This window comes from Carassius carassius, chromosome 31 (assembly GCF_963082965.1).
Source record: "Carassius carassius chromosome 31, fCarCar2.1, whole genome shotgun sequence".
NCBI lineage: Eukaryota > Metazoa > Chordata > Actinopteri > Cypriniformes > Cyprinidae > Carassius > Carassius carassius.
The window spans coordinates 2,911,557-2,928,432 of record NC_081785.1 but is presented as its reverse complement, the minus strand read 5'-3'; the positions used below and the strand labels follow the sequence as shown (position 1 = coordinate 2,928,432).

At 37.7% G+C, this 16,876-nt stretch overlaps 1 protein-coding gene across 4 annotated transcripts in view; it reads right to left on the bottom strand.

Annotated features, from left to right (window-relative positions):
- LOC132111334 (neuronal PAS domain-containing protein 3-like) overlaps window positions 1–16,876 on the bottom strand; it is a 285,327-nt gene that overhangs the window by 176,852 nt on the left and 91,599 nt on the right. For all 4 annotated transcript variants that reach the window (XM_059518543.1, XM_059518544.1, XM_059518545.1 and 1 more), the window contains one exon: window positions 5,058–5,302. In XM_059518543.1, coding sequence (XP_059374526.1) covers window positions 5,058–5,302 — 245 coding nt within the window. The remainder of the gene's footprint in view (window positions 1–5,057; window positions 5,303–16,876) is intronic.

The following is a 16,876-nucleotide window of genomic DNA, read 5'->3' as shown; positions in this document are numbered from 1 at the left end:
GACGTACCGGTCTCCCTCGCTGAGTGGGGTTCTGACGAGCCGCAGGAAGGCATCTTAAAAAAGACGCGAGCTCTTTTACGAGTGTGTGTCGCAGGGCGAACACACACACACACATAAAGAACAGCTTGTATATAACAGGATTGAAAGGATATAGGCGCCGGATAGCGCAGCAGGAACGGCAATGGAAGGCGGCGATGCCAGCAGCTTCAGAATGGCTCGTCCTGCTGATGTGCTTTCTCAGACGGCGCTTGCTTCCTCCGTGATCCAGCGATGCGTGAGCTTCGCTGAAGAGATGAAAAATCAGGTGAGTCAGCCTTTTCGAGCTCCTTTTATAGGTTGGGCCACACCCGTTTCGGCGGGAAGTGGCAAGAAGGGCGCGAAGCGCCCTTATTGGTCTGATGTTGCATCAGCCCGCGCTCGATAGGCTGTGCAGTTGCCGCAGAACAAGCCAATGAGCGAACGAGCCATCTCGCCTATGGCTGTGTACTGCTGCAAATGCGCTTTACAAAAATACAAAATTAAGGATAATTTTTTGCTTCAGTATTTCGTGAAAAGAGACTTTTCCCGTAGCGTCTTAGCTAAGACGCAGTACGAGAGAGCTCTCGTAAGAGAACATGAATCTCCAAACTTTTGATCCATAGTGTACATCAACATATGCGACCCTGGACCACAAAAAAGGGTCATTTTTCGAAATTGAGATTTCCCTTGATACCACTGATGTATGGTTTGTTAGGATAGGGCAATATTTGGCTGAGATCCAGCTATTTGAAATTCTGAAATCTGAAAGTGCAAAAACAATCTAAATATTGAGAAAATCACCTTTAAAGTTGTCCAAATGAAGTCCTTAGCAATACAAGTTTTGATATATTTACAGTAGGAAATGTAAACAGAAATATCTTCTTGGAACATGGCATAAAAGAAAAATCGATAAGTTTGACCAATACAATGTATTTTTGGCTAATGCTACAACCATACCCCAGCGACTGTTTGATGTCTGTGGTCACATATAGTTAGAGTATAACAGCTATAAAATGAACTTGGATAGAATATGAACATGTATTTGATCCTGGGGAAAAATCTTGACTGCAAATCTGGGGAGAGTTGAGAAATTATGGAGTTTTTTCCCCTCATTTTTTTCTTCCAAGGCTCCATTTCCTTCCCATTTAATCTCGTTGCGGTCTAAGAGAAACAATTGAGACATTACAGAGATCTCATTTGTGATTTATCTCCCTGTGGGCACCGGCAATCCATGTAAAATAATTTCACATTTCACTCAATTAATTCCCCTCCGTTAATATCAGTCTCCGAGCAGCCGTTGGCGCAAGATGTTTATGCCTTGGGTGATTAAGACGGAGAATCGAGTTTTTGACATTCCGATGGAAAAGCTGCTATTTTGCAAATATTTCAGCCCATTTGGAATTCCCTTCTGGTGATCATGAAAGGACAACTGGCATATGTGTCCTCGACTCGGCGGCTAACTACAGGCACAAAACGTGTCAATTGTGCAAGGCAGCGCTGTAGAGTTTGGGGGTGTGCGCTTGGTGAAGTGTGGCATTTTGGCGACTGCTCGCTGCTCTGCATGCATGAATAATGAATGCACAGGTGGTGGAGGGGGGTCAGGGGCCCGCGCCATCCTCCAAACAACAGAAAGGTCATGCTTGTTTGTGCAGTGTCCTTCAACAGATGTGAAACGCTTCTGACAGAGACTAGCAAATTTCGGTTAAAACGCTCCAAAAAAAAATTAGTTGATGGGTCAATTACAGTAAAGGTCAACAGGCGCAAAAGGAGAGAGGCGGCTAGCGTGCGACTTATGATAATAAATCAACACTTGAGAAACGGAGGTCAAATTCGTTCAGTTGCAATGCCAGTAATACAGACGGCTTTTATTACAGATAAAGGCCAGAATTCTGCGCTTTGTCACCTTGGTTTTGCATTCAACAGAAGGCGGTTTTGTTTTAATGGTGTTTGGCGACTCTCCACTGTTCAAATGACAACTCAAATTGTTCTTTATTTAACACGGAAAAGAACTGGTAAAATGCAGGTAGATTTTCCTCCAAGCATTCTGACTGGCGTGAGATTTGCCAAACGACACTGTTCGGAGATTTCCCAAAAGGTTACAATCATCAGTTGAAACACCTTACAAGTCATCAACTTGATTTTTACTTCTTTTCACTGCAAATATTGTATAATAACAGCAGCTGTGGCTTCTGAACTCTATGTAAAGTCGCTGGGAAATTGCCTGTAAGTCTGCACTGACAAATGAACTGGCTACTTCCAGACACAGGAAACAATATCGTTTTCCTATGGCTCACCTTTACTCATGCACACAAACAATCGGAAGGAGAAACAGGTCCTGGCCTCTGATGCAATAAGTCACCATATGCTCGTATTAGTATGCTCTGCATTATGGCACACAGCGCGCCTCCCGGTCAGCCGTACGCCAATCAAAACACATGCACCTCTTTTATTCTAAACAAAAATCTGGCAGGAGTCAGCAGAGGATGAGGAGAGAGAGCTCTTTGCCGCTGTAGGTCAGCCCCATCCCCTCGCTCCAATCAGAAAATAAACAGAGATTCATGAGCACGGACGAATCGGGAGCGGGGCTGAGTATCCATTAGCTCTAGCGATGCAGAGCAGCAAAACGGGAATCGATAACAGGTTCTGTTCGAAATGTAGTGCAAATAAAATGGGCCGCACTACTGATTCAATTCAAATGGCTGCTGTCAATGAGATGGAAGGACACAAAGAGCCTCTCATTGTCCTAGAGGGTTTGAATTCACCTTGCTGAGTGTTCATTAATACATGGGATGCAATGCACTTCATTAATTTCCTTCGCTTACATCATTTCCTGCATTGCATGTCAAGCACATTGATGTCGGACGTGTAAAAGGCAACAGTCCTGTGGACCAGCTCTACACAGAATTATTCACTATATACCTTTTCTCATTAAAATGCATGTGGCTCTTCAAAGCAAGACAACAATGATACCATCTGTTGTGTGCCGGCCGGAATACACAGAACAAAGCCGCTGAAAACTGCAACAATTTACTGTTGCCTCTAACAACATTCACAGTATTACAGCCATGCCAAATGTACAGTAAATAATTCACATTTATTTGCAAAGTAGCTGTAACGAATATATATATATGTATATATATATATATGTATATATATATATATATATATATATATATATATATATATATATATATATATATATATATATATATATATATATATATATATATATATATATATATATATATATATACAGTACAGACCAAAAGTTTGTACACACCTTCTCATTCAAAGAGTTTTCTTTATTTTCATGACTATGAAAATTGTAGATTCACACTGAAGGCATCAAAACTATGAATTAACACATGTGGAATTATATACATAACAAAAAAGTGTGAAACAACTGAAAATATGTCTCATTGTAGGTTCTTCAAAGTAGCCACCTTTTGCTTTGATTACTGCTTTGTACACTCTTGGCATTCTCTTGATGAGCTTCAAGAGGTAGTCACCTGAAATGGTCTTCCAACAGTCTTGAAGGAGTTCCCCGAGAGATGCTTAGCACTTGTTGGCCCTTTTGCCTTCTGTCTGCGGTCCAGCTTACCCCTAAACCATCTCGATTGGGTTCAGGTCCGGTGACTGTGGAGGCCAGGTCATCTGGCGCAGCACCCCATCACTCTCCTTCTTGGTCAAATAGCCCTTGATGCCTTCAGTGTGACTTTACAATTTTCATAGTCATGAAAATAAAGAAAACTCTTTGAATGAGAAGGTTTGTCCAAACTTTTGGTCTGTACTGTATATACCAGGGGTCACCAATCTCGGTCCTGGAGGGCCGCTGTCCTGCAGAGTTTAGCTCCAACCCCAATTAAACACACCTGAACCAGCTAATCAAGATCTCACTAGGCATACTGACTTTCAAACAGGTGTGTTGGATCTGGTTATACATGGTAAGGCACTAGAAACATGCTAATGATCCTAAGAGCATTGTCTCTTTTAAATATTACATTTAGCCACCAGCTATCAAATATAACGAGAAGAGCAAGTATCGAGCGCATCTTTTTTATTTTCATTGATCCCGACCGCATCCTTTATCACCAACAAATTAGCATTAGTTGATTAACCAGGCCCATTACTCACCTAATCGTTACAGTCCAACTAAGAATCCATAGTTACTGTTAAATCTATAGGCTGCTTCGGTGTTCTGACGTTCGTAACTAATTAGGCTTCTGTAGAGCATGACACGCTCTTGTTTATTTATTTTAGCTATTTTTCTTCTTGAGCCTGTAGTCAGGAGGGAGTAAATTATGCTCTACCAATTGAGCTACAGGAACACTAAAAATAAAAATAAAATTATTAACTAAAACCATAAAATACATTTTCATTATTTGTAAAAGATAAACGTTAAATTAAATTATATATATTAGTTATATCCACTGGGACAAGACCACAGGAAACAGATTCTTCAGTTCAATCTGGAATTGAACTGCTGGTTCCCCGACTGGCCCCCGACTGAGCCTGGTTTCTCCATTCTGTCACCGATGGTGTTTTGGTTCCTTGCTGCTGTCGCCTCTAGCATGCTTTGTTGGGGTCACTTCATTTACAGCGATATCATTGACTTGATTGCAAATGATTGCACAGACACTATTTAAACTGAACTGAGATGAATGTTGAAATCACTGAATTCAATGATGAACTGCCTTTAACTGTCATTTTGCATTACTGACACACTGTTCTCCTAATTGATGTTGTTCAGTTGCTTTGACACAATCTTTTTTTGTTTAAAGCCATATATAAATAAAGGTGACTTGACTGGTTATGAGTTTATGAGTCAGGTTTACTTACTGAGTTTATTATGACAGAAAACTGGATGAAACTGCACAGATATAATTAGTGATTCTCGCACGTTGTTTAACGGTTATTGTTAATCATTCCAAATTGTGTGACAGTTGTATTTAAGAAAGTGTTTTACTTTTATAAAAAAAAAAATGTATAGACTCTGAGGAACAAAATAGCAAAATTCTACACAAAAGAATGCCTCTTACCTTTGACTGAGGTGTTGGGCGGTGGTCCTTCGATGCGCAGGTTCCACGGCGGGTCCCCCTGGTTGGCGAAGTCCCTCATCTTAAGGTAGCTGATGGTGAGGCGGATGATGGAGGCCTTGTCCAGCTGGCTGGTGATGGCACCGGGGAGCGGAAGCATCTTTGCCAGCTCATAGAACTCGAAGTTTTCCTTCCCCCGGCGCGAGCGAGCGGCATCACGTGACTTCTCCTTTCTCAGAGCCTGCAACCTGACAGAAACGCAAGCACGTTGGCAACATAAACATCTACTGTCACTCAAATCCTGACAGACTTTGCTTCCTGCGCTGTGACTGACAAAACTTCAATCCTTTATGCTTGAATAGTTTACACTTGTGAGACACTGAGAGACGATGTCCCAGAAGACAAAACACAACGAGGGGAATATAATGTCTAATTATTATTATTATTAGGATTATCATTTATTTATCAATAAAGCAGTGGGATAAGACTTATTAAAAATGGTTGAATTTGACCCCATTTGCTTTTTTTTACACAAAGATCTGGTTTTACTTTGGGCATATTATTATAAAGACCAAAAATGTATTTTCATCAAAATATAATAATTCTTTCCACCTCAAAATTGCTTTTTTGTTTGACATCCGCAATATCCTTTATTTTTTTTTGCCCTGACATAAAACAAGACATGGCATACCGTGGTGCTACTATGGTACAGTGAAGTACAGTACAAAGTACATTACCATTCAGAAGTTTGAGATCAGTAAGATTTAGAAATGTTTTTGAAACAAGTGTCTTATGCTTACCAAGGCTGCATTTATAAGATAAAAAAAACTGTAATATTGTGAAGTATTATTCATATTTAAAAGAACTGTTTTCTATTTGAATATATTTTTAAGATGCAATTTATTCCTGTGATGCAAAGCTGCATTTTCAGCATCATTCCTCCAGTCTTCAGTTGTCACATGATCCTTCAGATATCATTCTAATATGCTGATTAGCTGCTCAAACATTTATTATTATTAACAATGTTAAAATGTTTTGCTGCTTAATCTTTATGTGGAAACCATGATCATTTTCTTTTCAGGATTCTTTGATTTGTAGAAAGAAAAGTTCAAAAGAACAGTACTTTTTTGATTTAAAATGTTCTGTAACATAAATGGATTTAAAGGCACAATTAATCTGCTTAATGCATTCTTGATGAGCAAAAGTATTCATTTCTTTAAAAAAACTATCATTGACCTGATGACTTTAGAACAGTAGTGTGTATACAGTTGCATGATTCATATTCTTTCACGAGAATATAAAATGTGTTATTAGTGAGTACTAAACCTTAAAGAGAGGGAAAACCATGGTTACTACTAAGAGATCCAATAATATTATCTTCTGTTCACAATGATTCACAACGTAACTGGATTCATCTGTATTGTAATTTTGTAGCAAAGTATCCCAACATGCATCTCTGTTTTCAACCCTGGCTTTCTAAGCCAAACAAAAGGCCCAGGAGAGACGGTCTGTAACTGAACTCAATAGCTGTGGCGGGCTCTTTGTTATTGACTGTATATAGTATCAGGAGCACACCTCTTGTGCCAATCATAGACGGGGCAGGCAACCGCGGTGTTGTGGCTAAAGTTGCAGTCACACTGACTTAGTTGTGCTCTGTCGAGAGACCTCAGCTCAATTGATTCAGTCACTGGAATCCAGAAGTGGGTCGAAGTTGTGATTAGCTTTGGCCTGGGATCTCGTGAGACGCCCTGTGAATTACTTTCATTGCTGCCTTTTTACCACAGACACAGACAGCCGGTCAGAGATGTTCTTTCCCCGCCAAGCACTCAAACAAAGAGAAAAAAACCCAAGACCGCGGTATCCTCACCTACATCTGAGCTCAGAAACGATGTAGAAAACGCACAAAATATACATTTGCTCCCACACGTCTGCACAAAACAATGATTTATTACAAATTATGAATACCACCTCAAATTGTTTCTATGCGCTGAGCATATATATATTTATATATTATATTTAAAGTTAAATATTAAAGTAATATTATAAAGTTGTAAATTAAATAGAGTATTATTCACAAAAAAATACCATTAAAAATTTTCCACTTGAAAATTTCAATAGGGGCGTTTTCATTACAAATTAGCGCAAAACTTTGGCGATATTTTATAAAAGTCAATACAAATTATAGCGAAATGACTTTGTTTCCATTAACTGATGTTAAGCGATTAAACTTTTTTTAACATTTTTTTTGGATTTTGATGGATTTTGGCTACACATTATATTTAATAGAAGTAGGCATATGGGTGTATCTTGATCGAAGCAGCACCGAGAGCAGCTTCTGGGACGTGCCATGACGTGACTGGTAACACAAGTGTTAACTAGAGTTGATGCGATAAGCTCCGGTGACCGTTTTGGAGCTATAACGTGGTACAGACATGTGCAGTGTAAATAGTCTAAGCATTAATGGCAGGGAAAGCCCCTTATACTTGAGAGCAGCCACATATGAAGTGTTTCTTGGAGGTTATAGTACATTAAGGAATGATCATATGACTTTTTACGTACACCATGTGACTTGTTAATGCAGAAAAAAAAATTTCATTGCAGTTTTGCGAATTATTCCTTTTCCGCATTGCCTGAAAACCCACTTCATGTGAGCGTAAAAACGTTTTTGCGATATATGGTCATTTTGACGAAATTGACATGTTTCCATTAGGTGTATTTTCAATTAGCGCAATTTGAAGGTAATGGAAACGTGTCTACTGTGTTATTTACCAATTTGTTGTAATTATTTGTGAAATTTACTAGCACTTTCAGAATAAAATATTTCACACCATTTTTTTTTATTTTTTATTTCAGTGTGGGATATTTTACAGAGCAGTATAACGGTTGTATAACTCTTATACAAATGCCTAGAAAAACAAGATGATATAAACTAATAAGCCAGCGGCCAGAAAACAATACAATTACTGAAACAGAAAATAAAATCTATATAATTTTTTTTAATAACTGACAGTTTATCAATGATACTAAAATAACACTGTGTATATAAATGAAAAAAAAAAATATTTTCATTTCAGAGAAGAAAAAAAAAAGCACGTCCAATGTAGAAATGCATAATTTGCCAAATGAAAATGCGATGCAATATGCTGCAATCATACTTCCAAGTTTTTGGGTGTAGTTTCAACTATAACAAGAGCAACATAATGCATCATGCACATCCAGCATAAATAGTGTAAGTTGCAAAACATAATTATGTATTCTCAGTGTTGCCACAAAGCACGTTTTAGCTGATTTTTATTTACTGGTTTATTTGCCTTATACCACGCTACAATCCATCAGGCTCCCTAAGGTCAAAAAACGCTGGACTTTTGGTAGTTCCTAGGATAGCAAAGTCCACTAAAGGAGGTAGAGCTTTCTCACATTTTGCTCCCAAACTCTGGAATAGCCTTCCTGATAATGTTCGGGGTATCAGACACACTATCTCTGTTTAAATCTAGATTAAAAACGCATCTCTTTCGCCAAGCATTCGAATAATGTATCTTAAATTGTGAGTGTAGTTGCATCTAATCAAATGCGCATTTTATTCTTTAGCTTGGGTTAAACTAATTAATTTTACTTTGTTGGATCAGCAGCTATGCTAATGATGTCTCTATTTGTTTCTATGTTTTGCCACGGGATTTACACAAGCTCCAGTCTGGATCCAGAACACCTGAGAAGAGATGATGCTGACCCTCAGAGGACCTCAGATGACTAGCAAATATTGTTACAAGTGTGACTGCGTCATATAATAATTATTAATTATTAATAATATTAATAATGTTCATCGTCTGGCTGACTACGTCTTGTATACATTTTTCTACAAATCCTGTCATACGCACACAAACTGACAGTCACCACTTAAAAGCTATTATATATTGTACCAAATATTGCTACTAAATATTGTATAAACATAATTTTCTGTAAAGTTGCTTTGTAACGATTTGTATTGTAAAAAGCGCTATACAAATAAACTTGAATTGAATTGAATTTGGATAGGAACAGTACAAAAATCATGATTCCAAAAAAGCTGAAAAATATGCCTTGTATATATGTAAAGAATATTCCATATGCTAATTTAATATTTAGTGATAACTCTTCTATGGTAAACTAGTGTCACGTTAGAGCAACAGTTTTGAAGAGAATCTTATTGTGCAAGTTAAAGTTAACGTGTACAGCTAGATATCTGAATGATAACATCCGCTTTAATGGTGCATACAGCTCTGTTGTTTCCTAACACTGGTGTGAAACATAGTTATGTTTAAAAAAAAAAACTAAAAGCCCCCTTTGAAATGTATTCAAATGCATATACAAATGAGATTAAAAGCACATCATTTTCATCCACTTTAAGTACAAGTAAATTTGCATGAAGTCAGTGTGTCGCTAATAATGCACACGGCACAGGCTTTCTGGTGTTTACAGTCTCAGCTCTCTGGTCCAAGGTTTGAGTCCACTGATTTATGATTTTCAATCAAACAACTCACAACAACTGCTTTAATGCTTCCAAAACACAACTGCCCACTTTCGGTAGCGTTCATCATGTCATGCCATTCTGAATTAAGTCGGAAATAAATCAGCCCAGAGCTTCTGAGTTCCCCGTTGGCCGACATTTAGATTAATTTTTTACCACCATTTATGCTAAATCAGTTATAGCAAGTGCCCAAAGATGGGGAGAAAAGAATGCCTTCATGGATGAAAAATGACTGTTGGTGGAGAACAAAATCAGCAGATATTGTCTCCACATTTTATCAACAAACAAAAAGCAACATAAAATATGAAACAGAGCTGTGCCACAGAATGCAAACATATTCTGGAGTACTTAATCTTGTAATTCCCACTCTACTTCAATAATTCCCAAGAAACTTCCAGCAAAAAAGCCCAATTACCTTCAAAAGACCACCAATGATGCCTTGTGCAGATCTAATACTACAGTACAGAAGCCGTGATCAATTTTAATCCTGTATGAAACTATCATTTCACCTTCAGATATAGACTGGCTCTACGCCTTTGCATACGAGCGATGGATTTCTATTCTCAATAGTGTGGAGCGTTCCAGCACAAGACTAAAAACACCATTTGATGGTCTGCTGCTCAGACAGTATATAAAGTCAGCTGTAATGGTTGTTTGGATGCAAAGTGCAACAGAGCAGCAGAATTTCATTTGTTCCACAAACTTGGAAGGCATTACGCCGTCCTGCCAAATACGTCTTGATGCACCGAGGTTAGGTGACCTTCATTTTCATGACTTATTTATTACGCACTACTGGAAAATACAATAGAGACAAAATCACAGTGATACCGAAGGCCCTCTTGCGGGACCTTTCAGGGAAATAGGACGCAAGTTAGTTTTGCGGTGTGGACTAACAGTGGCGGCTCTTGAGTAATGATTGTTGTGTTATTGAACGGCCTGTTTTCTGAGCAGGAATTTATGTGCACTGCACTGATTTAGCCGTTTCTTGCTTCCAGGCTGGTATAAAAATACTCCTGGATTATCTGCAATTAACATAAACCTTTTTCGGAGCTTTTTGCATTCTGAAGAGTTAGAGCTTATGCCCATGGAAGCATCTGGTAAAAAGTAAAATCAGTGTCATATTTTCATCAGAAAGACACTGCAATCATTACAAAATGACATTCACAACCTATTTTACTTGTATACAGTAGGACAGGATTTGATTAGATCCTTCAAAAACTGTTTGGATCCTGAAAAGTGGACGATAATATCAGATTCAGAGTTATTTTATTTTAATTATTTAAGATTATGAAGACAACCGTGTTTCTTCAGAATAACATAAACCGATGAATCATTTACAATAATACCTGGAACATTAATTAAAGAAGTAAATAGCGTCATTTATGATTTCACGTTGAACAATACTTTGTTTAAACCTGGTTGACATAAAAGTTGGGAAACAAGATCTTGGACTTGAGGAAAAAAGGTTAGCACACTGAAAAAACTTTGTAAAGGCTTAAAGATAGATAGACACACACAAGCTAAAACATAAAGAGGCGGAAAGTTCTGCAAATGATCATTTAGGGTTGAGGTAATTGCCTTCATCAGTGTAGAAAAGCAGGCAGAGGAGAAATGTCACTTCAGATTATCCTCTTGCCTCCTGAAGCAATAGATGACACTTGATCAGAGACTAAATGCCAAAACCAATCAATTCCTTTTGTGACTCTTCTCCATAATGCAGTAATAAAGGCCATAGTCTTGGTTCTTCTAATTAAAGTAAATGCTATCTCCTTGGTAACCTCATTAATATTCTCAATGACTTGGTTATACATACAGTGTGTCATATGACTGGTCGAAATTAGATGGAGCTAGATGGATCTAATTTTGACCAGTCATACCACACACTGCCATCAGCCTAAAATGTATATTACTCTTGGAAAGACCACTGCATATTTAATATACAATTTGGCAAAAATACAACTTCAAAGATACATATTCTAAAAAAAAAATATTCTACACTATTGGGAAGGAAGATTTGTGTAATAACTGTTGACATACTACATCAAACTCTTATTTTATGTTTTCATGTTCCACTACAGTACAACAACAGTAAGAGAAACATCACAAACTAAGCTTCACCTGTCTATACAGGAGCACACAGACAGTGCTGTGCACAGACATGCATTGTTAAGTGCAAGGTTACGTCTCGCATGGTACACTAATTCCCTTCAAGGTCTGCGCGTACTTCCCTCTCAATCAGTAAAATGGATCCAGTTCTGATGTGAGTGTCTACTGCTTTCATTGCCCTCAAAGTTCTGTCATTCGACTGTTCATTTGTCCTGAGAGCTTGATCTCTGTGTGTGTGTGTGTGTGTGTGTGTGTGTGTGTGCTGGGAACAAGTTGGCATTCTTCATTATATGGACATTGGTTTAGGAGATCTATAGGTGTGCTACCTCCCTGTGACTGGCCGTCTTACAGCGGCCTTGTAAACTCAATTGAAGGCTTTCTGGAAGGCCACATTCACAGTGAATTGCCCCCTCTTGTCTTTCACAATATCACAGAGTGGCATACACTCTCATAACGCTCAGAATGCAATTTACTGAACACTTTCATAAAGACCGGTCTCTTAGCTAAAAGCAATTTAGTGCCTCTTTTGGTGTTGCGTTTGCAGGAAGGGAAAGTGGTGGAAGCGAGAGGGCCACAGAAATAAACACACAATGTTTGCATAAACTCCAGAGTCACAACAGCAGACAACAGGCATCCATTTAGAAAAATGCACATTTTTAGTTAATAATAAAACCTAAATTGTGTTATTTCACATTGAAAGGGTCGGTTCAGACAAGAGGTTCCATTCCAAAACTCACTAAAATTACCCACAATGCCTGAAAACAGGAAGCACTCATTTTAAAGCTGCAGCTCTTCAAAAGCCCCCAGTGTTTGATAATCCCACAGTGCTTTGGTTTTATCTCTGAACAGACATGACATCTCAATGGCCAGCGATTGCGGTGTCAGAGGGGCTGTAGGCGTGTGATTGGCTGTTTAAAGCACACGGGTGACCTGACTGGCTGGACAAAGAGAGGTTGTCGGAGGAAAAGGTCACAGTGTTGCTTGTACAAAGTGAAACCCATGTCACAGCCACAGAGAAGAGATGTGCTGTATTATACCTGCTAAATCGCAACTTCACGGCAGAAATATGGCCATAAACTCAACAGCACACATATTCATTTACACAAATATTTAAAAAATGAGACAGAAAGAGAGATGTGTAAATTGTCTGCGTCTGTGTCTCTCTCTACAAACAATGAAGCTGAGTTTAGTTACTTAAAACAAAGCAATTTTTCCCCCTTCATTGCTGAGAAATATAATGTATCGATCCAGTATTGATTAATAAAAGTCGCGTGGCAGTGCTGACAAGTTTATGAACTTCTGAATGTTACTTTTTGCACAGCGCCATCTCAGATCTCTGTTTGCAAGTGGTGTGTGTGTGTGCACGCGCATTAAAGCAGCATATTAATATAGAATGGTGATTAAACTGAATGGTTTTAATGCATTGGCCTTGTCACACACACACATACAGTGGTGTTCAGTACAGTCACACTGTATATCTGTTATTCAGTATGTCAGCGCTGATCTGCTGTCAGTGTGTAATTAAGAGGCTGTGGAAAGCCATGACCGCGGTGCTGCTCACTGGATCTCTGCACCACAGCAAATCCCGTTAGCTGTGAATAAACCCATTGGGGGCGGCACAGGTAAGCCCAACGCAATGCGATTACATGGCAAAAGCGGTGCCTGAAAAGCCAAATCGCCAACACAAAACATTCAGCCGTCACTTCTGCACATTCTTTCCCGTGTGAGCCAAAAAAACACATTGTGAGACATAAATCTTCTTTGCCACCTAGAGTAAAGCAAGCCTGAATCTAACACACATACAGTAAGAGCCACGAGAGACATTCAGCTATAATAAAATGGATAAATCTGATCATGGAGGATGTTTGTTTGATACAGCATTCCAGCCATGCTAAAATACATGGCTCAAGTATCATGGTCAAGTATTATATATCAGCAATTATATTCTAGTGCAAGAAATTAATCTATTAAAAATCGAATTCCTGAGTATTTATTTCCTACAATATTTACTTGACACCTACATAATAATAATTAAATTATTTACGGTTATTTTCATTATTATATACTATAAATAATAGTAATATATTATTCATTATTATATATGATTGGTGTATATAGAAAATATTGTGCAAATTTTGTACATATTTAGAAAATATTTTAATAATAATAGATAAATTATTATTATTATTAAAATATTTATAATATATATAAACTATATACAAATAATATATAATTATTAATACCTTATTAGAGTATATATACATATCTATATATATATATATATATATACTCTAATAAGGTATTAATTATTATGTATTATTTGTATATAGTAAATATTGTGTAAACTAATGAGGAATTTGATTCATTTTGATAATCATTTTTATACACTTGTTGACCAAGAAAACATAAATATACTATTGATGATTTAATGATTTTATATATATAACACTACAGCACTTTGTTGTTTTTATCCAAATAATCACAGCAGAAATTATAGGTGAACAACAACATTGTCCAAAACAATCCCAACCCTAAAATTGTCATTTCCTCTGGTAAAACCAGCTTCATGACTGAAAGCACAACAGAAGCATAAAACACATGACCAGCTGAAGCACGGTGGCAATTTCCCTCCATCCCCCTCTCTCTCTCTCTAATCTCTCTCTGTCTCTCTCTCTCTCTCTGTCTGTTTCTCCTTCCCTCCCAGCCGTTTCCCAGCTGCACCTGCTGCGGACGGCCTGTTGAGGTGGAACGGCTCAGTATTAGCTGTGAAATTAGCAGCGCTGTCTTGTTAAAGAGCTGGCTCGCTCTACGCAGGGAGAGACACTGTTAATGGCATAAAAGACCTCATCACCTGGGAGCCACACAATTACTTGAGCCAAGGCTCAACACCATCTTCTCCTGTCCCACAATCCCCCGCACTCACTCACTCAGATCCAACGTTTTGATTGGCCGATGATGACGGAGCTGGCCATGGTATGGCCCCTCTCTGGCATGAGGTCTACTTGCATAGCTTAAAGTCAATGTTTAGAACAATGTCTTTAAGGTTTTCCCTATGCATAATTTACTTTCCAAACCAATTCCAGATCAACGTACACATTGTGCTGAAAATATGATGACCAAACATCAATGGGTGATGCTTGACCCATGCATTCATATATAGAGTATATTGTATACCTTAATAGGTAAGATTGCATCCATAGTTGTATCACAAACAGCACTCATTAAGTATATACAGTTCTGTAAATGGATATGAAGAAGGTTTATTAATATTGTGTCCATTTTGTGTGAATGCATGTGAAGATGTGTCCTGAAGCCACAAGGCAAAACCGGTTTGCTCAGTCTGAGGTAGTCAGTGGTCTTGCCATCTTGCTGGTTCACTACAACAGACAAAGCGCTAAGTAGGATTACAACACCAGAAAAGAACAAACAGTCCAGCTTGTCAACTTTCAGATCGCAGCCTAGTTCTAACCTGCCAGAAAGCTGGATTCAATTTTCCAAAATAGAGTTGCTTAACATGTAGAAAATGCTTTAAATCTGAAAGAACTACTAGTACATCAACCATAGGAACAGAACCTCCTGTTCACCCAAAATTATTTTATTTACTCATCCTCAATTTGTTTCAAACCCATATTTTTTTCCTCCACAAAAAGAAAAATTTTGAAGACAGTCCATTGCAGACTAAGGTTTTCGGGCTTCAAAATAGACCAAAAAAAGGGCCAGAAAAGTAGTCTATGTAATGAACAAACCAAAATGTTCATCATTGTTTGTGTAAATTGATTGTCCAGTGAGATATTAACCACAGTAACCAAATCAATGAGTCACTGAGTTAAATTGGAAAAATGGCTCAATTTGTGAACAAATCATTCAGACTGGTTTTCTGAGATTCAATCAGAATGATCAATTTTTTTTAATCTAGGGTGGATGACAAGATTATTAGTTAATAATGAAGCTTTACAAAGCTTGAAAACTTCAGTCTTTAGATATGCAAGTGAGTAATGTGCGCAATAGTAAACATTAATAATACATCAATTAAAATTTTTTAGATAAATAATACAATTAGGCATTTTATTGTTTAAGATATAAACAATATGTTATATAGCTTATATTATACATACTATATTAATAGTATTAAATATATTATAATTGTAAAATTATTATTATTGTAAAAAATGTTATTAATTAAAAATAGAAAAATATGACTGTTAAAATCGATGCAAACCAAGATTAATCTAATTGTAAAAGTTAATATAAAGTTTATTGATTTTTTAAATAAATAAAAATCTGACTTTATATAATGTACATTTATGAAAGTAAAAAAAAAAAAAAAAAAATCTTAAACCGAAAATGATCATTTTGTCATCATTTACTTGCCCTCAAGCCCAAAGACTTTAGTTGAATCAAGTGGTTTAATCCAAGTCTTGTGAAGAGATACGATCGGCTTACTTGATGAACAGATTTCATTTAGGTTTTTATTTACATCTCAATAATAATCAATACATACAGAAAGCACATTAGATATAATAAAAATGGAAGCTCGAACAAACAAGTGTGATGCAAGCTTTCCAGTTTACTCTGTTTATATGTAAACAAAAGAATAAACTGCTTATTATTTCTGCTTCTTTATAAAGGAGTTATAGAGATTATAGATTTTTTTGAAAATCAAATTTGATTGAAATATTCTTTTACTCACAGCTGCTAGCTAAAGCAAACAGGAAGTCCAAAGGCATTCGTCCAAAGCTCAGCTTCACACATGTAGGTTCCTCAGATCATACCCATGTATTCACATACACCTCCTGCCATTTAGCAGCCATGCCAAGCAAACAGACAGCACAGTGGAGGGCAGAGGGGCTGAGAGGGAGGCTACCGGTCCTGGAAAGGGCATGTTACTCTGAGATCAGCCTCACTGCTCTAATTACCTGCTACGGATCCTGGAAGCACACAGAACCTTGGAGAAACGTCAGGAACGGTGCCCTTCTCCCACTCACATCAGGAGCACAGACAGAGCCCGGGCCCCGTCCGCACCAGTCAGCTGGGACCTGATCAAAGCACCGCGCACTAGACTCCACACCAGGTCAGACACAAAACAACCTGTACAAGATTTACGGTCTCAATAATGAATGAGAGAAACATTTTGAAGTAATTGGCTGTGCACAGGTACCATCTCTCCACCGGGGAGCTTGTTTGTACAAAGCAACATAAGCTAAATAATTGA